Raw genomic sequence first — 24,731 nt, 5'->3', positions numbered from 1 at the left:
CATAACTCTTTTTTTAAGAGCATTACTGTCATTAGGTGGGGATCTTTTCTATGGTAATTCCCAGATAGTCTTTTAAACAAAAACGTATCTTTTTCTAATCTTATTCAACTCACCAGTAACAGAATAAAGAACAAGTTGATTTTTTTCATTTTCTTCTTGGTGTAAAATTTAACAAACTCCAAGTAAATTCAGCATTGACCACCCAGGGAAATGATCGCGCAATTTCCAGAAACTCTCCCAAAGATGCCTTCCAATTTCTCGCCTAACTTTAGTTCTATCTGTACCATCTTTTTCTTTTTAATTCCTCTATAGAAATTGAGTCAAATAAAATCCGGAGAGGAAAGAAAAATATATCTAGAGTGATTTTAATTAACTGATTATTTCAGAGGAAAGAATTAACAGTGAGGAAGCCGAGAAACTGTAAGGGGAAAAGAAGCAACATTTTGTTCTTCGAACTCGTAAACCTTCCTAGAGAACAGAAACTATGCGCGCTATTTACAGAACTGCGTTATCTTGGGTCCCCCCGTCGCCATCTAACTCAACTAAATATCGTGTTCCATAAAAGTGCTAAAATAGGCAGATAACATCTGTAGAAGTAAGAAGCAAGTTTTCTTGGACAGTTTGTCTAGGTGGGTGAGCCTCCCTGTTGCTGGAGGATGGATGCTTCGAGGACTAGGCTTGGGAGGAAAGGGGTTAAGTCAGACCCTGACTTTCTCCGCGCAACGTGCCCAGTTTTGTCTGTTCTAGGCAACGTCGCCCAGCGGGAGCCAACCAATGGGCGGCCAGGAGCGCCCGGGACAGCCCAGTGGAGGGGCGTGGCCTGAGGCTGTCACTCAGAAGTGAGGAATGACACCCGGACGGGAGGGGGGTACGGTGGAACGCTGGGGAAGGAAAGAGAGAAGAAACAGATAAAACCAGGGCAGGGGGTAAAAAGGTGCCCCCGCGTCTGTCGGAATCCAGAGGCCGCGGTCGTTGTTGCCGCCGCCGCCGCCGCTGCCGGGGGTGGGCTCCGGAAGAGCCGGCCCAACAGAAAAAGGAGAGGACGAGCCTGGAGAGAAATCCTGCAGAAGGGGAAGAGACAGAGGCGCAAAGAAAAGTGACTCGGGCCGTGCGCCCCGGAGGCGCTCAGGAGGGGACTGCAGCCGCGGAGGGGCTTCGCTGATCCTCCCCCCACATCCTCCGAGGGGCAGACCCCGGCCCGCCCCTAAGGGCGCGAGGCGATGAGATAATCCAGCTGAGCTGCGAAAGGAGAGCGTCTGGCGCTGGATTGGGGGGAGGGGGTCTCCGGGTGCGGTGGGCCTCGGAAGTGGGGGTGAGGGTCGGCGCTGATCCGGGGCCAGAGGGGGGCGGAGGCTGCTGGGCAGCGCAGGAGTGGGCTGCAGGGGCCTCGCGCGCGGGGCTCACTCGCGCTGCGGCGGCCCGCGCGCTTCATCCAGCTCAGAGCTGCCCCGCGCCCCAGCCGCCCGCCCGGCCGCTCCGGCCCGCGGCGCAGATGGCTGTGCGCGGCGCCAACACCTTGACGCCCTTCTCCATCCAGGCGATCCTTAACAAGAAAGAGGAGCGCGGAGGGTTGCCCGCGCCGGAGGGGCGCCCGGTACTCGGGGGCACGGCAGTGGCAGTGGCTTCGGCGCCCGCTGTCTGTTGCTGGCGGCTCTTTGGGGAGACAGACGCGGGCGCGCTGGGGGGCGCCGAGGACTCTCTGCTGGCGTCGCCTGCCGGGACCAGAACGGCTGTGGGGCGGACCGCGGAGAGCCCGGGCGGCTGGGACTCGGACTCTGCGATGAGCGAGGAGAACGAGGGTGGGCGGCGCTGCGCGGACGCGCCGGGGGCCAGCGGGGCCTGCCGTGCTGGGGGGACCCTCGGCCTCGGCCAGCCGGTCTGCGAGCTGCCCGCCGCCAAGGACCTGGAGGAGGAAGCCGCGGGCCGGAGCGACAGTGAGATGTCGGCCAGCGTCTCAGGTCTGCTAAGGCTTCACGGGGAAGGGGGCCCAGCTGAGGGGTTGGGCAAGGAAGGCAACCACGCCGAGGGGGGTGGGGCCACCCTGGGGCCCCCCGGGCTGGTCAAGACCCTAAGTTCTGCGCGCTGGCACGGACTGTTCTAACCCTCCAACAACTGATCCCGAAAGAGAACCGAGAAACTCCTCGGAACCCTGCGTCCTGCGGTGAAGCCTCAGACGTCCAGGGGCAGTGTGCTTTAGACTAGGCTGGGAGAGAACCACTGCTCCCTGGCTTTGAGCCCATCGCCAGTGCCTTCGGCTGAGTCTGTCTCCAAATCCCGAAAGTCAGTGAAAGGGAAGAGCGAAGGGCCCAGAGACCTCGGGTAGCCAGTGCCCTGGCCCTGGCCCAGAGATCAGAAACGCACCTAGCTCGAGGTCCCAGAGCCCGGCCCAACGTCCAAAGATATGTAGCGAAGGATACCTTCAAGTGGGCCCGAGGCCAACCAAGCCCGAGCTTTGGAAGGAGGGCTTATTTCGCTTTCCCAGACCCCAGGGCAGGGAGAGCTGCTCTGGGCTGAGGACTCAGGAGCTGGAGGCAAACCCCGAGGCCAACTGAAGGCAGATGGGCTTGATTAGGTCATCCCAGACTCTTGGGGAAGAGGGACCTCCTCAGCCACGAGCTGGCTTGTCACTGGGTCAGAAAGACCCCTGTCGGTTGGACAATGCTGTAGGCCTCACGCTGGCTACAAGCAAATAGTATCTGCCCAAGGCAGTGCTGGACCTCTCTGCTAGGGTGCTACGGGAGAGCGGGGAAGCAGGGGACCTGGCGTCAGGTTAGGGTCCAAGGACTTAAAGCAGGGACAGCCCCTTTACCCTCAGTCCTCAGCTCTCCTTTCATTGCCTTTTGAAGACAGAGGGAGAAGCCTACCCATGGCCTTGGCGCATTCTATTGCCACAGCCTTCCCACAGTTCCGGGTGGATGGGACGTAAGACTCCGCATACTTCAGTCTCCAGGATCCGTCTCCCCACTTTCCCTTTGCGTGCAGCCAACACGTGTGTGCTGCGACGATGCGTGTGTGAGCGTGAGTGTGGGGAGGCGGGTGAGCCCGAGGTGGGAGTCTGAAACGCCATCTATAACCCCAGGGCTCAACGCTTAGAGCGGAGAAGTCTTGCGAGGATGCTCAGGCCCAATGCCCCATTGTTGCTGAGGGGATCCTGGGGCCCAGAGAGGGCAGGGAGCTGGATCTCGGCCGCCCAGAGTTCATACAGCGGCTTAGTCCAGTTGCCCGCTCAGAAAAAGACTAAATGCAGGAAGTGAGTGGCATGGGGTTCTAAGACTTGTCTCCTGGACCCGCAGTTTCCAGGCCCTCCCCACCACTCGGGCAAGATCAAAGTGTATTTCCGCCCCCCACCCGCCCCCTAATTAAGGCTCGATCTCACCCCTCTGCGGCACTGACAGTCTCTTGTTTCTGTTCCCACTGGGTCCGCAGGCGACCGCAGCCCGAGGGCCGAGGATGATGGTGTTGGCACGGGAGGCGCACGCGTGCCCGCGCTGTGCGGAGGCAGCGGCGGCGGAGGGCCGGCGGGCGGCGCGGAAGAGGAGGAGGAGCCCGCGGCGCCCAAGCCGCGCAAGAAACGTTCGCGCGCCGCCTTCTCCCACGCGCAGGTCTTCGAATTAGAGCGGCGCTTCAACCACCAGCGCTACCTGTCCGGGCCGGAGCGCGCAGACCTGGCCGCGTCGCTGAAGCTCACCGAGACGCAGGTGAAGATCTGGTTCCAAAACCGTCGCTACAAGACCAAGCGCCGGCAGATGGCCGCCGACCTGCTGGCCTCGGCGCCCGCTGCCAAGAAGGTGGCGGTAAAAGTGCTGGTGCGCGACGACCAGAGACAGTACCTGCCCGGAGAGGTGCTGCGGCCACCCTCGCTGCTGCCTCTGCAGCCCTCCTACTATTACCCTTACTACTGCCTCCCCGGCTGGGCACTCTCCACTTGCGCAGCTGCTGCGGGCACCCAGTGAGCCGGCCTGGGGTGAGGCAACGGAAGATCCCCGCGCCCCAGCTCCGGACGGGCGCTGATGGCTGCGCAGGTTGTGCCCTGCACAACGGCGCCCCGCCGCCGAAGAGGCAAGTGGAAGATGAAATCCAGCCCTGTCTCCAGGACGTTTGCCCTGGCTGTGGGACTGGGTCTACCCAGAGGGGGGCACCTTTTTCTGGTTTGAACAGAGGCATCCGGTGACCTAGAGGCCCTGTTTCCCTCTCACCTGCCTGGAAGCCCTTGGACATTATTTATTACCACCACAATGTTGAATTTGGATTGTGTCTGCCTGGGGATGGCTTTTCCCCAGAGCGGAGAGAACTCCTGGAGACCACATAGCCTGAATCCCAGAATTTCAGGCCTGCTGGGAGCTTCGTGCGCTAGGCCACACTAGTTCATGGTATCCATGCTACCAATCTATGTGTATCTACATATCTATTATTTTTGGAAATTGCATTTGTTACAAAGGGGTGCAGAACCCTGGCAGCCCCAGGGAGCCCCAGGCTAGGGGTTCATTGAAACGTGAAGGGTTTGGTTTACGGGCCCTCCGCCCCACCCCTCCCTGGTGTCACAGCTCGGGTGGGGGCGCCCGATTGGGTGCTGAATGTATAGAACGGAGCCTCTGAGCACAGGGCAGGGCAACTGCCCCGCATCTTCCCTCTCGGAGGTCCAGGGCTGCGACCAACACGGGGAGCTCCTGGGAGCCCCTGAACCAGAAGAAAGCAAACCCAGGAGCCCTTCTCAGACTTTCCTTTCTTTCTTTTATTTTTTTAAAGGCGGTTAAAACTTGTAGCACTTTTCAGTTGTTTGTATTCAAATGACGGTTATTTTTGTATTCAATGTGAATATCCTTGACCAGCCTTTCCTTGGCGTCCTCCGCAATTTGGCCGCTGGACGCTCTGTCTCTACTGTCCACCCTCCGCGACTCTTGCGTCCTGACCCAGGATTCTCCTATCCCTGTCCCTGCCCCTAAGACAGGTGATCTTGTCAACCTCATGTCAACCTCGCCGCTTTTCGCCTACTTAAGGGCACTGTGCACTCAACTAGAGTATTAACTTTTAAAAGATTTGTGAAATTTGGAAGCTCTATTCGTTGTATTTTTTTCCCTTTAATTTATAAACTTTTAGATTAACATGTCCTTCTGGACGCCGTGTTTTCTCTGAGCCTTTCCCCCTCCGGCTTTGGGGGAACCGGTAACGTGGAAATACCTGGGGCTCATTTTGCCAACCTCTTTTCAGTCCTGGACCAGATGCCTAGCCCCTTCCGGAAGCCGCCCTTGATGCGCAATCCCAGGAAGAGTTTAAACCCACGCAGCTCAGGGAATCGCTATTTCCAGGACTTTGCAGGAGTCACGGAGGAATCCCTCTGAATCCAGAGCAAATACCTAGGATTCACTTTTTTCTCGTAGCATTGGTTTCAGAGTCTAGAAAGGGTTCATAGCAACTCGCTGCCAATTTCCATCTCCCACCCTAACCTGTTCACTCCTCCACCTGCCCGCATCCTCTTTGCTTTCGATTTTCTGAGCATTTTCTCTAAGCCGTCTTGTCATTATTTCGAGAATAGGCTAGCAAAAACTCTTGCTGGAATCCCGAAGCGATTAGAGGAGAACGTGGAGCTAATGTGTCTCCCGGGAAGGGTCACCTGCGCTTTGACCCCTGCTGGGTGCAAATGACGCTCTACCCTGTTCCAAAGCACTTCCATTCACTCCCTCAGTGACACGCCGTCATTTGATCCACACAGAAGCTCACTGTGGGAGCAAAGAATGGGCAGGGCGATGATTATTTATTACTCCATTTTAGAGATGAACGCGCCCCGCTGGCGTTCCCCAGAATGATTCCCCAGATATCGAGGATTCACCTGAGCGAAGCACTCACTGCTACACACCTCTCACGTCGGGCCTGGGGCTAGTCAGCAAGAGTTAAGGACATATTGCAGGCGCTAAGGCCTCCAGTCCCGGCGAATCGGGAAAACACTGAAACCCAGGCCGGGGCTACTTTCAATTTCTCCCAAGCCCATAAGCCACCACGCCTGCCTCCCTGTCCCGCTGCCCGCCCGCGAGCTTTCCCAACATCAGGCCCCCCGGCCTTGGCACCCCAAAGGCCTTGACCGGGCTTCTGCAACCCCCCTAGCCCGGATGGGGTCAGAGAACTGAGACAAATGCTTTACAAAACGATTCTTGCTTTTGGAAACAGTTAGACGACAAGGGAAAAACAAATGCTCTCAAGATAGGCACACTCTCGCCCCCAAGTCCAACTACCTTCCAAAGGATTGCTGCAATCATTTTGTTTCTTTTTGACATATTAAAAAATTTCATTTCAATTTCATTATTAATTATGAGTGCATTTTCTCTTATAGAAAGTTAGAACGTTGCCAATAAAGCAAGAATCTCCTCTCTTTCTCTACAGATCAGAACTACTGAAGGGTTTTTCTTTTTCTTTCTTTCTTTTTTTTTTTTTTTTGAGGGGGAGGAGGTCAGTTTTTTTCCCTTTCTAAAAATGTCAGTTGTTTGTGGCTACATCTTAAGAATGTAGTTTGTTCTCCATCCTTGTGGATTTGGAGTCGAGAGGACTGGGGAGTCTTCCGTAGGCCGGGCAGCTCCCCTTCCCTTCCTCGCCCCCTCTCAGGCTCCCTGCCTGGGCCAGTTCCGCTGGGCTGGCTTGAGTCGCCCAGGAAAAATGACTCAAATGAGTTCAGTTTGCCTTGGACTCTTGCAGTTTTACTCTGAGCTGCCCTGCAGCTGGTGTTGCTGAGAGGGACTAAAGATCTGACTCCAGGAGCTGGAGGCAGCCTCCGGATCCAGTCCGCCCTAGGAGGATTTCCCATCACGTTTCGAGACCCAAGGTGGATGTCTTTACCTGGGCCTCAGGCCGCAGACACAGCTCCTGTTGGAAATTCTCGGTATGACTTTCTTCATCTCCTTTTCCTTCTCTACTCCCCTCCCACCTTTCTTTAAAGATGAGAAAGTCAGTTCTGCATCCTCCCGCCCTGCTTCCAGTCCAAGGGGATCTTCCTTCATCCACTCCTTGTGCCCCTGGGCTGCGCTGAGCCCTCTCAGCCTTCTCAGGGCCTGGTCGCCAGGAGCAACTGTCACCTGAGTTCAGTAGACTTTTGGCTTCATCTTTCTCAGCCCCTTTCTGCCCTTAGTGAATCTCAGAGCTGGCCTTAAAGATTATTGAGTCTAATTCACACACTTAGATGGGAAGAATGATGGCAAGGAGGGTAGAATACGCTGTGACCTGTGCCGAAACTGGTCCTGGGGAATCAGGCTTAGCCTATAAATCTTGCTCTGGGCAGCAAATTTGGGATGATCGGTTATCAAATGTTGCTGGGGTGTGTGTGTGTGTGTGTGTGTGTGTGTGTGTGTAACACAAACTCCAGGGCCTGTAGACCATAGAGATCACAAGCTGTGTCTCACTCAAAGCGACTTGATTTGAGGAGTTCATGGACCCTGGGAGAATATCTCGGAAAGAGCTGGGCCAAGCAGGGGGAGTTTGAGGTTAGATTCCATTTCAGAAAACAAATGGCTTCCGGGCCCCAGCAAATCCTCACTCCTCCACTCTAGCAAAGGAAAGAGGTGACAGTGAATCTGACTTCAACCAAGAAGGTCGGAGGAGAGCTCGAACAGGACATCCATGTGCCGCTGAGAGGCGGCTTAGTGGTAGCCTAACCAGAGAAGCTGGGCCTGAGGAGAGGTGGCGTCTGAGGGAGCGGGAAACGGGCAGAGCCACACCAAGAGTCCCTTGGAGACAGGACCTCATCCAAAGCCTGCAGATGTCTGCAGGATCGGGACCCTAACTGGCCGCCAGAGCTCAGTCTGGCCAGGTGGAGACTCCATCCACATTTCATCACCCAGAAAAAGGTAGAATCTGGCCTCCCTCAAGTCCACGGAGTTCACCTGGCTCTTCAGAAAGCCTCCTGCATTAGGGAAAGCCGCCACCTCCGGAGCCTGAGCATCAGAGCGAATCACACATTTCCCCGAACCAGAAAACTAGCTGAGCAGCTCCTGGGCAGAAAAGAGAAGAGGGGAGGGAGAGACACACCTGAGCTGGGGCCCAGGCCCCAGGCAAGAGGCCGCAGGGCTTCAGTCTTGCAAGCCTCCAGCCTCACCCTCCTGAGTCTCCACTGGGAACCACACGGAGCTGCATGATGTCTACCAGACACAGCAAATATTCGAAAGCGCTGAGGGCGGCAAGGCAGATGTACCAGTCAGTGTTGTGTGGCTGCTGCAGAAGTCATGGCCACTGGTGAAAAATCACACTCAGAGCCATGAAGGAAGCACAGGCAGAAGCTTGAGGGAGCAGTTAAACAATACATACCACCACCACCACCAATGATAATAATAACTATAACTGCATTTGTTTGTCAGGGGCATTCATTACATGTGGAAAAGTGCTTCTGCGTCCTGTCCCACAGCCGTCCCCTGAGGCTGCCCTGGCTTTGTGGACACAAACTCCATTTTGCAGATGGAGAAACTGAGGCTCAAAAAGGCAATGTGACTTGCCCAAAGTCACAGGCCATTCAGAGGCCAAGTCAGGGTCATTCAAAGCTTAGGAGCATATTTTAGGATGTGAGGCAGCAGCTTAGAGCATATTTTAGTCTTTCAGAGCTAGCATCCCCTAGGTTTGGCTTTGGGGTGGCTAGATCACAGAGGGGTGGATGTGCTTTGAAAACCATTAAGCAGTGTGCAGCTGGTGTGGACTTACTATTATTGTTGCCATAATGATTATTATGAACTTCTGGGTAATGCTGAGTTGGCTGGTCTGAAACAATCTTCCTTGGACTCCTACACTCTTCAAAGTTTTCCAAGTGCTCTGTGGTGTGCCCAGAGAAGGGGGCCTCCAAGGGGTAGAGACCCTGGGCCACCTCCAGTTTTCGAATCTCCTGATAAATATGTTTTTACAATGAAGAAATGCCAAAACAGGGTTGCAAAACGTGTGTTATATTGTAAACGGTTACATCATGTAATAAATTAATTTTTTTCTGTAGTCACACATAGAAGTTATTCAACATAAATTGGGCTGTTCAAATCATTAAAGCATTTTAAAAGAAGATTGAGTCCCAGGGTGGTCCGGTGTGGGGTCCCGGTTAAGCTGAACGATGAACTTCTTTTAAATCTGTTGGGTGTATCTGAGGCTGTGCCTCCTATGAAGGAAACGTGAGAAAGTCCAAATTGAGGGCAATTCACGACTGTAAGAACTGGGCGAACGGCCCTGCAGCCCCGCACCCCTCCCGAAGCGCTGCGGTTCCTGTTGCAGTTTTTTGCAGTAAGTCTGGCCAGGAAAGGCAGGAGCGTGCCTTCCGACGGACCGGAGCTGACCCGGAACCCGGGGCACAGGCAACAGCACCTCTCTGTTCCTGTTGGAATGTCAAGTTGAAAGGTAGCTGTGGGAGAGGGGGCGTCACTCCGGAGCCTCAGAAGAGGTAAGCTCGCTCCTGCTCCTGGGCTCAAACGTTTCCTCCGTGCTTGCCTGAGTGTGCGGGACACACTCCCCGGCGCAAGGCCCGCGCTCTCTTCCACTCTCCCTCCTACAAGCGCCCGGGCTTCCTCCCTCGGTGCCCCCGCCCACAGTCCCGGGTGCGGCCCCGCAGTCCCGCGGTTAGCGCTCCCCGGAGCCAAGAGCGCGTGGTCTCTGCACAGGCCTCACGGCCTGCAGCTAGCGCCTGCATCCCTCTCTGCTGTTTCTGCAATTGCAGCTTTAGCTTCTGGCGCGAGGATCCAGCGCCGGGGTTGCGCAGGCCTCGGGGCTTCTTGGTGAGTCCTTTCCTTCCCCGCCAGGCAGCCTCCCATCGCCACATTCAGGCCTCCGGGCTGAGCAGCCCTCTCTGTGACTTGGACATGCGGCCCCGCACTTTGGGAAACCCGGCCCTGGAAATTCGGGATGCACAAGGTGAGAGCTTTTCTCTCCAGCCTGCACACTCGAGGGTGGGAAGTGGTCGAATCGGGTTCAGTGGCCCCATAGGTCCACAGAGTGATTCTGTTCCAGGTCTGGAGTCCATAGGCTGGAAGTAGCCCCTCCGCTCACTTGATGAATCTTAGGCAATTGATTCTCTTCTCAGAATCTCTATTTTAAAAAATAAAAAGAAGGAACAAAACGAAAGTTGTGAGATGCTCCTTAAGACTTCTAGGTAGTGTTTGGGGTCTACACTCACCCCTGGCTTGGAGTGGAAGCAAGGACAGAACTTTTCTACTTTTTACTTTAAATAATGCCATGCCCTTTGTGAGCAGTTTTTTTGGGGGGGGGTATTTTTTAAAAGAATTTGGGTCCCCCAAAGTGCCATCTACAGGCCTCCCCAAAGTCATTATCTCTGGGCCTCCTTTATCTGCTTCCCCGGCCTGGGTGGTCAGCAGTTTTGGAAAGTCCAGCTTTTTCTCTACAAGGACTTTTCCCCACCCACCAAGCTTGGGAGGGAGGAGACCTGAGGCTATTCTGCTTCTGTGGCCTTGCTGAGCTCCAGAGAGTCCCCTGTCCTTCAACGGAAAAGGTAACACCTTAAGAAAAAAAAAAATTAATACCACAAGTGTTTTCTCTCCCTTAGTCCCCCAGAAAGCAACGGTGGGCAGCCCGCTGTAAAACAAGAGCCAGTAAAGCCGCTTATTTTAATAAGCTTATTAACATTTTGAATGGCTTCCCTTGTGCACTCCGAGGCCTCCCTTGGTGGTGTGACCAAGCTGCGCAGCCGGGGATCTTTATGCACCGACAAGCACACCAGCTCGATGGTGCTGCCGCTCTTGGCACAGGGGGCCGGACAGGCGGGGGTAGCTGGGCAGCCCCACAGTGCCAACGCTGGACCCGGGTGTCCCTGGCTGGTCCACGCCTTGCTGTGCACCATTAGCAAGACCGCAGCCATGGGAGGATATAGGGCTACATGGGGTCAGAAGTCACAAAGGAGCTTGAGTGACCCTACATATGACCCCGAATTGTCCCCACAGATTCCAAGGACCCTCAGGTCTGAGGGTTTGTCTTGCTTTAGCACATTTTTGCTGTGTTTTTGCAAAGGGTGCTGGTGGAATTGACATTCCCCCCCTGCTCAGGTGTTGTGGCACCCCTGCTAGCGTGGGCCAGCATCCAAGCTTGGTCCAGCACATCCCGGACCCGGTGTCACCAGGGTGACAGACGTCCAGGACTCCCTCCTCTTTAAGAAGGCCCGGGATGCCACCCTTCCTTCTCTTTCTAGGAAAAGTTGAGTGATGAGTCCTTGGCCCCCAGGATTGTGATAAACAAGGTAGAGACACATAGAGACAAGGTGGTGAGGAAGGGTAGGGAAGAGACACGCCAGGACACAGGGCAGGTGAGCAAAAAAGTGGGCTCTGGGACGACCTCTCCTGGCCAAAGGCTCAGTATCTTTCTGTATTCAACTTACAGATTGCAGGCCTTTCCCGAGGCAACCCTCCCAGCAAGTTTTGATTAAAAATCCCTTCTGAGTCAGACCCACCGTCCTGGTCCTTATTACTTGTAGTGGTGATAAGTGATATTTGGCTCAGTGTCACACTCCAGTGTCTTCTGGCCTGGCCTAGGGACCTCTGAGGAGACAGGCCAGGAGGGCTTGCCCCCACAGTGGCCCTCAGTGCCTAGTGCAAGGGCTGTTGCTTTTTGACATTCAATACATACAGATGGGACTCCTAAATAAGAACCAGGAGCCTCAGCTTTGTCCTTGTCTGTCCCTGCCACACCCCACTGGCACCTCGGGCTCTGAGTGCATAGCCACAGGTGCTCCTGAAGCTAACAGAGGACAGGAGAGCCAATGGAGCTTCCCTGAGCTTTGCAAAGTTTTTTTAGAGGGGTGGAAAGTTTTATTAACATTCAGTTTAAAAAGCTTTATACACCTGTGGTTCACCCAGAGAAAGGGATTCTTAAAGAAGTGCCTCCTTAGGGTTTGGTCCCTGGGTTAGAAGTTTCAGAGCTTTGGTATGTTTTTGTTAAGTGCTTTAAGAATTCATGATCTTGATCCAGGGCTGGTAATGTTGTGCCAGTTTCTTCTTCCTCACAGAAGTGTCTTTGCCAAGAGCAAGAGCCCGGTGTGCCTTGGAATCAAGTTATCATGCCTCAGGCTCAAGATTCTTCCTGGCACCCGGGCACCCACTTAGTTGACAGCAAATTCCACAAAGTATCTCAACCTCAAATCTGATTGTATTAAAATGCACATAAAACCTGACTGGCTAAGGGCTAAAAAAAAAACATGCCTTGAATAAACGTTCTGTTTCTGGTATATACAGGTTGAGGGGAATGGTCCAGTTTCAGAACTGGACAAGCGCTGTGATTGGAGAGGGCAGTTGTTTGGCAGAGCGGTGAATGGGGAGACACCCTTGGAGAGGATCAGGTGGTCAATCAAGTGGCTAGGCTGAGCCCTCAGTGGTCCTGGTAGAGAGACTGCACCAGAGTCTAGGAGCCAGCCCGGGCTCATGCCAGGAGGGGTGGGCTGTTGGCAGTACCCCTAGCTGGGCTAGCGGCTTTCCAGAGTTAGGACTTTGGACTCTCAGCTCATGGCTTCACACATAGTAAGCACTCAAAAGTTTTTAGATTCCTATTTTGCACCTTAGTTTCAAGAATGGATTCTCCAAGCCACCTCCGCTGAATCTCAAGGCAGGCAGCTCTGCTTCCATGAGAAGCAGTGGGAGAAGAGGGTGAGTCCAGGAGCGCTCCACTAGAAAGGCTGAGCCCAGGCATTCAAGCTCAAGGTCTTTGTGATTCTCCAGGAGGGAAGGCAGTTTTCCTCCTGAAAAACTCCATATGAACAGTGTGGATTTGAAACCAGGTCCTTCATGAAGATCTAGTTCAAGCTGTGCTGCTGAAAATATGAATTAGCCCCCCTCCCAACCCCAGCCCCAGCAGAGAGAGGGTAATCCAAGAACCCCGTGTTTCCTGGGCATTAGGCGCCACGTAATGCTCATAGCCTAACTGATAATTTTTGTGAAGTTAAACAAGGACATTTACCATTTAAAAAAATTATAGAGATGGTAAGAGGTGGACAAGAACTGTGGAAAGATTGTAAAAACCACTGAATGAGTGAGAGCAGTCCACCCCTACTGGAAACTTTGAAGGCAACAAGTTTCGCATGTTCTATGCCACTGAAGTTGCAGTTTTAAAATAAATCCAATGCATAGATTTTTCAGATTTAGAAAAGAAATACATTAATCTGCTTTCCAGTGAATTCCTTCTGTCCACAAGAACTTGCAGAAGAATTTCTTGAAAATAATTCTTTCCTAAGATGTGTATTATTTATTTGATTTAAAATAACTGTTTTCCATGCTATGCTGCTACTCATGTGTGTGGGAGACTGGTGTCCTGCCTTCCGGTTCAGTCCTGAGGAGAATGCAGCCTCAGAGCACATTTGGGAAGACAGCCATAGGACACACAGGGAGAGAACAGGGGTCCTACACACAGACGTTTGGCCAGGGAGGGACCTCAAAAGAGAGCTAGGATGGGAATCATAAATATAGAGATTTGGGGGCTTTTTTTTTTTTTAAAGAGATAAATCTGTGCTGTGGGATGGTTGTCTGACCTCTTTTTCCTTCTTTTCATCCTCGTTCATTTATTTTTTTCAAATATTCAGCAGTATTTGCTAAGTGCCTGTTATGTGCAGAGAAGAAAGGCCCCGCCCTGGCAGAGTTTACTGTCCAGTGGGAGACAGGAATGGAAGTGCCAAAAGGAAGATAAAGCGGGCTGTGGAGTAGCACTGCCGCTGAGGGCAGGGCTTCATTGGGGGGTAGGTGGCGGTGGTCAGTCAAGGAAGGTCATTGGAATGCCAAATATCTGCAAGAGCGCTTACCGCGTGCGCAGATCACTAGGGCCGCATCACTGCCTCTCTGACTCCATCAGAACGTCTCTATTTGGGGCTAAGTCTCTGTCCCTTCTTTTCTGTTCCTCTCAGAGCCTTCTCAGCTCTTGAGTGTCTGAGGGCGGAGATCAGGCGGGAGCTCTGAGTGCCCTTTTTAACAACCCCTCCATCCCTGGGAGGCCCGGGAGGCGGGAGGGTCTGGGAGGCGCAGCCCCAGGATCCATGCGCTCTCAGGAGTCTGGATCTGAGATCCGATCACTAGTGCTCAGAGCCGCTGGAAATGCCGTGAAGTTTCGGAAGGAGCTGGGAAGGCAGCTTCTCCTTGCTCGACAGCAATCCTCCAAGCCTGCGCGGGCCGATCACCATCCCGGTAACGGGCGCTTTATTTAGTGCTTCATCTGTTTGTGCTTAATCTGTTTCCTTAAGTGCTTTACGTGAATTATTTCATTCATTCCTCCTGGCAGCTCGATTACTGTTACCCGACGTTTGGGATCGACCCTAGGCTGCGGCTCTTGCTGGCGGAGCTGGGGTTCAAACTAGACTGTCTGGCTCCAAACCGCTCAGCTCTGGCCACGTTTCCGTTCTGTTCCCCCCACCGCAGAGCCGCGGCGACGAGGAGCCCATTTACAGAGGAGGAAAATGAGGCCCGGAGAGAGTCAGCACTGTCAGGCACCAAGCTAAACGTTCGACGTTCCTTAGCTCATGTCATTTTGCCGACCTCTCTGAGAGGTGGGATTCCCATGGGTGGCGTGGGTAGCAAAGGAGGAAGAGAAATAGATAAGGCCCGGTCAGCTGGCCTTGGCCGTGCAGGTCCTAATGGTAGCACTGTGTTAGGCCTTGGCTTCCGCTTCTGCTGCTTCCCAGCTGCATGGCCTTTGGACGAGTTCCTTAACTTCTGGCCCTCAGTTTTCCCATCTGAACAATGGAGATGTAGGTTTGCTGGGAAATAAGAGGAAATAATGTAGGCAAAGTCCTGGGAGTTGGTGCTGGCACACAGCAAACCCTCAGTGGTGATAAGGGTACAGGGCTGAAAGAAACCAGCCTTCCTAGACTGTCACCCTGGTCTTTCTCCTTTCTTTTCCATCTGCAGAAGGGATAGGATTTTCCCCAAACTCCCTACTGGGGACGCATCTAGGGATAGTTAAATTGCTCTTTTGTCTGGGGGCGGGCGTGGTCTGAGACAGCCTGTAGAGGAAAGCTTCTTATCCTAGGTTCCATTTACTATATACCTCTCCTTGGTGACAGTGTGGTTCCTGGTGACATCGTGGATCCTTGTGGGCTGGTGGCTGGCTGGCTGCGCAGGCCTGGGGAGGCAGGGTGGAGGACTCAGTGCCCCTCTTCCTGGGCATTGTGTTAGGAAGGGGTGTGTGAAGTCTACCAAAGTCACGTCAGTTGCTGCCAGTTCACTCTTCCCTGCTTTTTGAAGATTTCTGGCTTCCTTTCTCGGGGCCTGAAGGGCAAGAGCCTCTCAGCTCCCTCCACTCAACCCCTATCTCCAACACCTCCCAACAGGCGCTGGAGCCCCCACACCCAGGGTCCCCAGCAGCAGAGACTGGAAGCTCCAGGAAGGGGAAAGGGGGCACACAGGCCCAAAGAGCTTCTACTGCTCTGCTCTAACCACATTTGATCTCATTTAACCCCCAGGAGAATCCCATGAAGTGGGTGGGATTATCCCCCCTTTACAGATGAGGGAGCGAAGTTCAGGAGGGTCAAGTGACTGGGGCAGGGTCACACAGCTTGCCAAGGTTGGGCAGGGGACTCGGTCAGGGAGACTATAGGACTTCAAAGCTTCCAGCTACCGCCTGTGACACTCCTGCACCCCACTCCCACTCCTAGGGTGGGGTCCTGGCAGTGAGGAGAGCGCGAGGAATCCCCTGGGGAGCGAGAAAGCGGGTAGTAATTCTCTGGGCGATTTCCTATTAAGAAAACACCCCTCTCTGGCCCGCTTCTGCCCAGGGGCCGCTGTTCGGCCTTCTGAAGGCGAGGCCTGTATATTTGTAGTTTGATTCCTCCTGTCAAGGCTAATTTCTCCCTACAACTTAATGGACTCGGCTTGACATGCGTAATGATTCCTAATCACGAACATTATTTTCGCTAGCGCGGAGACATGTTCCAGTTGTTGTGACAGATCGCGTTTCAGCCATAATGACGGAAAATTACCATTTCTAATTCTCCGGTTTTTGACACCTAAATCCACAGACCATATGTGGCAGCGGGAACTCTGGGCCCCTCGGTCCTCCCTCCCCGCCGCCGTGCGACGGAGATCTTGCGGTGTGGTGCTTCCACCCACCCCCTCAGCAGAGCCCAGAGGGGTGGAGCCGGAGCGGCCCCAGGGATGGACTGGTCTCAGCTGGCTCCCCAGCTTTCCCGGCCCCTCCCTCCAACATGAGGTGCTCAACGAACCACCAGTGACAAAAATCGGAACGTGGAAGGGGCCTCAGAGACACGAATTTTCAGGGACCCATTTTACAGCTGGGGACACAGACGGAGCAGGGAGGGGAGTGCCGTGTGTCCAAGATCTCCCAGGTGGTCATTGGAGGACAAATTTTTTCTCAAAACCAAGGCGTTCCGCAGCAGTGAGTGTCCCTCAGCCCTGGAAAGGGAGACTTGGCTTGTCATTTTATTACAAGCCTCAGAAGCATCAGGAAGGCAAAGCTTTCTAGAAAAAAAAAAAGAGGAGAGCTAGAGCAGAGGAAGAAGTTGAGGTACCTCAAATTGGTTAAACACATTGCCCAAGATCACAGTGCTGGTAGAGGAGTCAGTCCCTGCTCTTAACTTCTTTCTAAGGTGATGTAATTCACCTTGACCACTCACCCATCATGGGTGTGAGGAAATTGAGGCCAATAGGCAGAAAGCTGCGACTAAAACTCCAATGGCCGTGCCCAAGTCTTGCTCACTATAGAGGACCAGGGGGCCCAGCGAACCCCACTGTTGGCCAACCTTCCCCGGTCTGCTACAGGAGTCACTTCCTCTGTGCCACTCCCCTCACCCACACTCCAGTCGCAGGTCTAAGCGAGGCTCTGAGGACAGAGAAGTGAAGAGGTGGACCCCCTCCACTAGGGGCTCACCACGCAGGCCTGAGGGGCTTAACAGAAAGCGACGCGCTTGTTCTAGGGAAGCAGGAGGGTCCACTGGGCAGGAGTGTGTGCTCATAATTTACTAACCCTGCTTTGGAATATGTCACAGAACCTCAGATTCATCCTCAGTAAGGCAAGGGAGAAGAGCCCACCTCCAAACATGGTTGAGACGCTGGTAGAGGCCTCCTGTCTAGGCACTGGGGACCTTCGCTGGGGCTCCATCCCACTCAATCTGGAAAAGCCTCTATACCATTCCCACGGTGGACAGGGGAACGCCCCTGGTGCTGAGAGACGCACCCTAGTCAGGCAAGGAAGCCACGAGCTTCCCTATGGGGTGCGGGTGAATCCGTGAAGGTTTTCTGTCATCCGTGTGGGGGCCTGAGCCGAGGGTGGCGCGAGCGCAGAGAAGTCGCGGACGGATCCTGGGCGCTCTCTGTGAAGTCTGGTCCGCGAGGGACCACGAGAGTTTATGGACGCCGCGGCTCAGATCAAAGCGTGCTCCTCTTTGACCAGAAGCAGAGATGACCTGGCAGGGAAACGGAGCAGCTGGCACTCACCCCGGAAACGGGGAGCTGGAGAAATCTCTCGCCGAGGTCTGAAAGCTGAGCGCGGGTCTCAGCCTCCACGTTGCTCCATCCCCGCCATCCACGCACCAGCCTGCCCTGGCGCACCCGGCTCCGCGCTGCGCCTCCTCTGGCGTCTGCCCCACGGTCCCCAGAGGATCGCGCCACGCAGGGCGCCTTTTTCCGCACCTAAGGTCTGCTGGGACCACGGTCGGTCACTACCGCAGCCTCGATTGTTGTTTCCAACTCAGTATCTTCTGAGATGCCCGGGGAGGCCGTGGGGTGTAAACGCTAAAGCAGCTGGCTTCTCTGTAATATCTATTCCACCCTACTCCCAAAGTCCACCTTTGTTAATTAAAAAGAAATGTATTGGTAATACATTTTTTTAGACACAAATAAGTTGGAGGCTTTCAGGGAGGGAGGCTGAAGACAATTGACTATCAGGATAAACTAGGAGCCTCGCTCATGCCTTTGGCTGGCTTGAAGCCAAAGTGGATCATGTCCACGGAGATTCTGGATTTTGGTTCCTTACGAAAAGTGAGAGAACAACGAATTCCCCGGCCACCTTCCTCGACGTAGGATGCAAAGGAAGGGTCGTTTGTGAAAGGATTTTGTTACCAAAAAGGTATACAATGAGTAGTTACCTAATGGGGCCGCCCAGAGGTTGTAGAGAGCCACGCCCCTGCCCCCTTTCCATCATTCAGGCTCCAGGCAAAATCCGCAGGGCTCAAACCTACATAGCCTGCTCGTTTTACTAACTTGGAGACTGGAAAGCGTGGCCCTCCTCTTTTCTTTAGGTTGCTTAAGGCTTTAGTTCAGCAGAGAACCTCCAACGGGACATCCTTCTAATTGGGAATAAAAGAGATGGTAGATAGTGGTGCAGAGGCTTCCGAGCAAAGGGACTTTTCATTTTCACATCCAGTACAGCATCATTTACAGGCCAGAGTCCCTGAGAGTCAAGCCCAGCTCTTCATTTTGCTGGTTGTATGACAGTGACCTCAATATGCTCATCTGTAAATTGGGGGTACCCATAGGACCTACCTCATGAGGTTTTGCTAAGCATTAAGTTGAAACTTGTAGATGGCTTAGAAGAGTGCCTGGTATATACTATGCACTCCGTTACTGGTGCCTGACATATACTAAGAAATCAATATGTGTTTGTTGTTTTCAAAGACATCATGGCTCATGTAGAAGGAATCTCAGGTCTTTGCCCATATTTAAACAAGCAAATATAAAGGCTATCACAGACCAATGGAACCTAAAGAGACTTGCAAAGAGACGCTTTAAGGGTTGCCTGGAACAGCAGTTTGGAGGTTGGTCAGGGGCCTGGCTGTCCATTTCAGCTCTGCCACTTACTAACCAGGTGACCCTAAACTAATGGATACTTAATCTCTTTGTGCCTCAGTTTCTTCTCTGTTAAATGAATTTTAAAAAAATAGATGTGAAGCATTTATCTCATTGCTTGAGACTCAGTAAGAGTTCAATACTGTTAGCTCTTATTCCTTGTTGTATATTAACTGCCCTTACAGACACTGCCAGTATAGAGGGAGATGCCATAATTGGTTAATGCTCTGGTAACCAGGTATGATTGCTCAGGGCCAAGGACTTTAGGGATGATCTGAATCCACGACTGACATGACCACTCACAGTTGGGGCGACCTTGCCCCAATGACAGCCTCTTTGAGCCAGCTGCTACTTCCCCAAGGAGGATAACAATTTTCACTTCGCAGCAGAGATTCCAGAATATCCTAAAAGGGAGGGCTCTAAGGTCTGAGGACTTCGGAGCTGGTTGGCAGAGCAAGCAAGCTCTTGACTTAAGTCGGATGTGTGCTTGTGGATCCACTGGAAGAGAGACTGCAGCCTATGGTGCCCTGTGCTGCTCAGCCTATTCAAAGAGAACAAAATGCGATGCTAATGTTCCCATAGCGATTCCTCAGGTCTGCAGGTGGGGCAGACAGGGAAGGTTTAAGTCTGATTGAGTGGGGCACTTGCTGCTTAGTCCTTCATAAAATGCCAGCAGAAGGGCAGAATTCCTCTAGAGTTCACAAACTGCTCTTCTGGAAGACAGCCTGGATCAGAAATCCTGATTAATTACTAGATGTTATGAACCACTTACAATGTGCCCGCAAGGTACTAAAAGGCCCACAGGCTTCAGCCTGTGTATTTCGTACATTTAGAATTAGAGCATGTAAAATACTTGGCAATGTGCCTAGCACACAGTACTGGAAAAAAAAAGTGGGAACCCCTATTATTAAGTCAGATCATAAATGCCTGAAATAAAACGGCCTGAGCAGGACCTCCCGGGATATATTCACAAGAAGACGCACAGTGCATTTTTAAGCCTTTGAAAAGCCTGTGGTGCAACTTCTGTCCATTTCACTGAAGGATATTCTGAGGCTGAGAAACCTTTTCTACTGGAAACTCCCTCAGATAGGAGTCTATCCTAGGGGTTCACTTGGAAAGGTGCGTGGCCTGGGTCTCCTGGCGCTTGCTTCCCGGGCTTCCCAGTGCCCAGCGTCTGTGCTCAGAAAGGCTGGGGAGATCTGTGCAGCAGCGGCACCTGCTGCAGCTTCTCTCGGGCGCTCAGCGTCTGCGCGGGCGGCGAGCTCTGCGGCATCCCGTCCGGTCCGCCGCCGTGTGCCCGGAGCGCTGCTGGATCTTCCCAGCTCACAGCCAGGACCCTGAGGCCAGGGAGAGCGGGCGGGGCTTCTGTGTTTTCGGCTTTCTGGTCCTGCAGGCAGGAGCCGAGATTTGGAATCCGCCCGAGCGCCCAGGGTACATGTCTTCACGTCTACATCCCTTCCCTCTGATATTTACCGAAAGGTGGACATCACGGTGCACTTCGAAAAAGGATTAGAGTTTGTTGAGCTTTCCATAGGGGCCAGCAACCATGACAAGCTATCTATCTCTGCCCCTTAAAAATTTTGTCACATCCATTCTATGAGGGATGTATCATCATCCCCATTTTTACAGTTAAGAGGACTGAGGTACAAAGAGCTGAATTTTTCTCTGGTTCTGCAGTTAACCAAGCGGTGGAACCCGGATTGGAACCTTGACAGCTCATGTTTTTACCACGCCTCTGTGCCGCTTTCTGCTGTCCCTAGGGGCCAGAACAGTGCCTAACATCTGATAGTCTTCTTTAATGCTTGTGGAAAGAGGAGTCACTTATCCTCTGTTATCCTCGTGTTACCAATGGTGCCAGTGGACAGAATTGCTGGGCCCACCTTGGCCAGGAGGCCGGCCGAGGCCGCCTTGGCATAGTCTTCTACCCAGCGTCCCAGGTGGACACAGGATTGGAAATGGTCGTGACACAGGACCACTAGCCTGATACACCCCTGCCTTCAAAACCCCTGTCCTTCTGCCCCAAGGAGAGCACGAGGGTCTGTGAATAAGGTCTTTCAGCTTGGGGGCCAGAGGACGCAGATTTGGTTTCAACTCTCGAGCTCTTCAGTCGGTAGGCTACCCCAACAGTGACTCACCTTTACCCTACCCCCCCTCCCCCAAACACTGGGCGGGTCCAGGGTGCTGGAGGCTGAGGCGTGGTCAAGCAGGACTCTACCATGTGTCTGTCTGTCTGTCTGGGTGCGCGGAGGCTGGCAGTGATCCCATCGGTGTCCCCCAAGCACAGCGGACAGAAAGGATTAGGCCGGGAATCTGGTCCCTGGCTGGTGTCTGGAGCAGCTGGCAGGCGTGAGTGGAGTGGAACCGGGCTGGGACAGTGGCCGGGAGCGAAGGGGGGTGAATCGGGTAGGGATAGCAGGTGCGGTGTGGCTTGGATGCGATAGGGTTGAAGGATGCAGCCTGGGCCCTGGCGGAGGTCACCTGGCCCGGGCGCACAGACACCAACCAGGCCAGTACCCCCTCTCCTCCTGTTACTTCCCTCTTGGCAGTAGCGCCAAAGGTGAAGCTGACTGTATCCCGCCCCAGACCTCTATGCTAGTCTCTCCTTCCCTGCCCCAGGCAACAATAGCCAAGTTCCCTGGAACGCCCGCAGTCAAGGCCAGGGCGGGGGCAGGGCGGGGGTAGTCGGTCAAATACTCGGGAGCCGGAGCGGTTGAATCTCCGGAAGCCTAGCAGCACACAGCCCTGTCCGACTCTGCGCTTCTGCAGGGAGAGCCCTGGGGGCTCAGAGCCGCTTCCCACGCGGGGCTGTGGGCAGCAGCAACCCTCTTTTGCTGCAGGTTCTTCTGTAAGACAAGGCTGATGATGTCTCCTTACTCGAGAAGCTGAAACAAAGACAAAGGCGCTTCCAAAACGAAAAAGCTGCGGTGTGTGTCAGGGCCCACCCAGCCTCCGACTTCGGGCACGCTTAAAAATTAAGTGCGGAGCGTGCTCGGTTTCAGTGGGTGAGGGTGGGGCCCAGGATCTGCATTTTTACCCCTCGGGTGGTCCTGATGCACGTGGTTCAGGGACCTCACAGGGAGACCCAGCGCTGCGGGGGGTGGGGGGAGGTGAGGGGAGTGGAGTCTGGCCTCGGCTAGGCTGGGTCAGCTCGTCCTGGGACCCACTGTGCCAGGAGCTCTGGGGGCACAGGGACGGTCAAAGACCTGCCCTCGGGGAAGTGACAGTTCAGCCGTGGAGGGTCAGACCTGGGACCAGACGTCTGTGTTTAAGCCACTCACTCCAGTGAGGCCTCCAAGCCGCGGTGTCTGCAACTTCCACGTGCCTCCACGCGCTCCTGTTCCCCGGATCCCTCTCTGCCTCTAAGTAGCTTTCGCTTGGTGAAGTCTCGTGGCACCCGCCGTGCAGGGCTGGGGACAGCACAGGCGCCCTCAGGTCCCGGCAGCGGTGGGAACAGCGTGCGCTGAGGCTTTGCCCTGGCTCTGAGCGCTCGGGCGAGCATCTTTGCACCCAATCCGGGGACCAGGCCTCTGCCAGCTTGGAGGGTGCGTGGTTGAGAAGCGGTCACGCAGCTGGGGAGCGTGCGAGGGTAGAGATTTCCCTAACTCGGGTCTTGCGGCGGTTTGCCCTGAGGGATGGGAGCAAATTGGGCCCCGCTGCAACAGGGGCGTCGCTTCCTGCCAGCCTGGGCGGGGGTCAAGTCAGGCTTCCCAAGCAGGCGGGTTTGCGCCCGGCCTTGCTGCCAAGGAGAGCCACCTGTGGAGGCCGTGGGCGAGAGTGGGGCTGAACCCACACCTGGAAGGAGCCCCTCCCGGTTCCCTTCTCAAAGCCCTTTCCATGCTGGTTTGAAATGAAGCGAGAGGCTCTGCCCCTCCCTTGGGTAAAAGGCAATGAAGTTGTCAGGGATTCACAAGCAGACAGTGTTTGCGCGCCCTTTACCTATCCAGGTGAATTATTTGCGGTGGCTTCTAATTTCCTTCCCCCAAAGAAAACCATGTCCTCCCGTCTTGCCACCTTTTTTTCCCTTTAAGCTTAAATGCTTATGAAAAATTGGTGGAAAAACATCTTCAGTGGCCTTTGGGTTCTCCTAGAAAAACAACCCAAACCCAGACCTCACCAGTTATAGTGAAGACTTTAAAATTCAGCTCTTTATCCCAGGCTTCCCCAGTTTTCACACTGACAACTCAAACATGTTTGGACTTCAAAATGTCAAACTTGATATCTGGCTCTTTTACAAAGATAGCTTGGCTGAGAAATGACTGAAAATGTAAAATGTTAATTAGGACAGATTTGAAACTCTCCTTTTTCTTTTGCTAAGTTGACGATCCGCTTGCTCAGTGACCATACTAGAATTGAAAATTTTGTGTCAATATATTGGCAGTTTATAGAAAATTAAAAAGGTGGAATATCAAGCTAATGAAATTCAGCAAGAATACCATTAGAATTTTTCCTTATTCATCACTCCCCTTTGGTTTTTTTTTTTAAATGTGGAATTCCATATAAAACATAAACTATTTATATAAAAGTTTGCAGAGTGTTACATTAACCAAAAATACAGGGCATGAAACAATTAAGGAGCACACATAGGCATATTAATTACCCCACCTTGCACATGCAACTATATGTTCTACATGGCATTTTTCATTACTACATGAGTTGTTAAATGTATAAAGTAGGTACATTTGTGGGCACATTAACACACTAGGAGAACTTGAACTTGTTCATTTCCTGGCTTTTATGGGCCTGCTTGGGCTGTATGGGCTTGCTTTGCACATGCTCACATGCCCTGAACTCACACTGACTTCCAGAGTCCCACCTTCATGGATGGAGGTAGACCAGTAGAAAATGGCATAAATGGCACGCTTAAGTGTGAGCTGGCCAAATCTGTGTTGTAAATGCCTAATATTAACTGCATCCCACAGTGGCCCTGGCCCCTGACTTCTTGTGAAACTGGGCCTGGGTGCCTTTCTTCTTCAACTAGTCCTTTTTCTCAGAGAGTAAATGGGAAGCCCATCATTACATTGGAGGTTTTTTTTTTTTTTTTTTCAACAATTGGTTTGCCTGGGCCATCCTTCCAACTTTACCCTCTAAATATGAACCCTAAATTGAAGCTGCCCTGCTCCCTTAACAGAATACCCAGTTCTCTTCCTTAGTGCAAATGAGTTTGAAATTATTTTCACCCCTTCCCCACACACAGCGAGCCACCTGTGGCTTTTACCTCGGGCTTCTATACTCCTTTATTTTCGATCATAAAATTAAAAATAATATTAATAGGATCACTAGATCCCTAGAAAAGGGTTACTCAGTAAAGAACACGTAGATTGGCATAGAAATAAATAATCTTGGGTCCTGATGGGTGTTGCAATGGATGAAATTAATTTATGTTACCTCCGTTGAAAAACATTGCTTATGTACTCAAGAAAACTGGGGGAAAGAACTGCACATACCCCCTGCCTTCTGTATATATTTTTTCTTATTTTTTTAAAATAATAATCTAGCAAAAATGTAGCTTATTTGGAATTAGAATGAAGAGCAGGAGTTTAGAATTCTACTTGACAGCGGTCTATGTAAAGAAAATTTAAAGTCAGCTTCAAGATAAGTCTTGAATAAATATTTAAAATACAATTTGGTTTACATGAAAATTTCACAAAAAAGAAAGTACCACTATTGTTTTTAAGATGGCAAAAGGCTTTGAAGAAAAGTGAAAAATGTCATTTGTCATTTTTGTGTCCTATTTACAGGAACAGATAACCAGGTATTTTGGAAGGGAAAATATGGCATTGTGTTTGTATGAGAGAGAAAGTGTTTTCACATGTTATCTGCTGGGTATAGGCAGTTTATGACGGATAATTGAAGTCTGAACTGAACATAGATAAAGTTTTAAAACACTGCTCATTTTGGTCTGAAACTATTCCGTTTCATTTTTTTTTAAAAGGTCAAATTAAACATGGGGATAGCAGCTACCACTTGAGGGCTTCTCATGTGCTAGGGAGCATGCTTGAT

At 52.6% G+C, this 24,731-nt stretch overlaps 1 protein-coding gene across 2 annotated transcripts; it reads left to right on the top strand.

Moving 5' to 3' along the window:
- The first annotated feature begins 841 nt into the window (after positions 1-841).
- On the top strand, positions 842-6,294 carry NKX3-2 (NK3 homeobox 2). Of its 2 annotated transcripts, XM_032494147.1 has the most exons (3): positions 842-1,958; positions 2,851-3,018; positions 3,427-6,294. In XM_032494147.1, exons 1-3 carry the CDS (start codon positions 1,493-1,495, stop codon positions 3,951-3,953), a joined length of 1,161 nt encoding a protein of 386 aa, XP_032350038.1. In that variant the 5' UTR covers positions 842-1,492; the 3' UTR covers positions 3,954-6,294. The 2 variants fall into 2 exon arrangements, with proteins under 2 accessions (XP_032350038.1, XP_032350043.1); XM_032494152.1 differs by lacking the exon at positions 2,851-3,018.
- Positions 6,295-24,731: the final 18,437 nt, after the last annotated feature.

Source organism: Camelus ferus, chromosome 2 (genome assembly GCF_009834535.1).
Source record: "Camelus ferus isolate YT-003-E chromosome 2, BCGSAC_Cfer_1.0, whole genome shotgun sequence".
Classification (NCBI taxonomy): Eukaryota; Metazoa; Chordata; class Mammalia; order Artiodactyla; family Camelidae; genus Camelus; species Camelus ferus.
The sequence above is the reverse complement of the archived record's forward strand: the minus strand, read 5'-3'. Positions and strand labels throughout refer to the sequence as shown.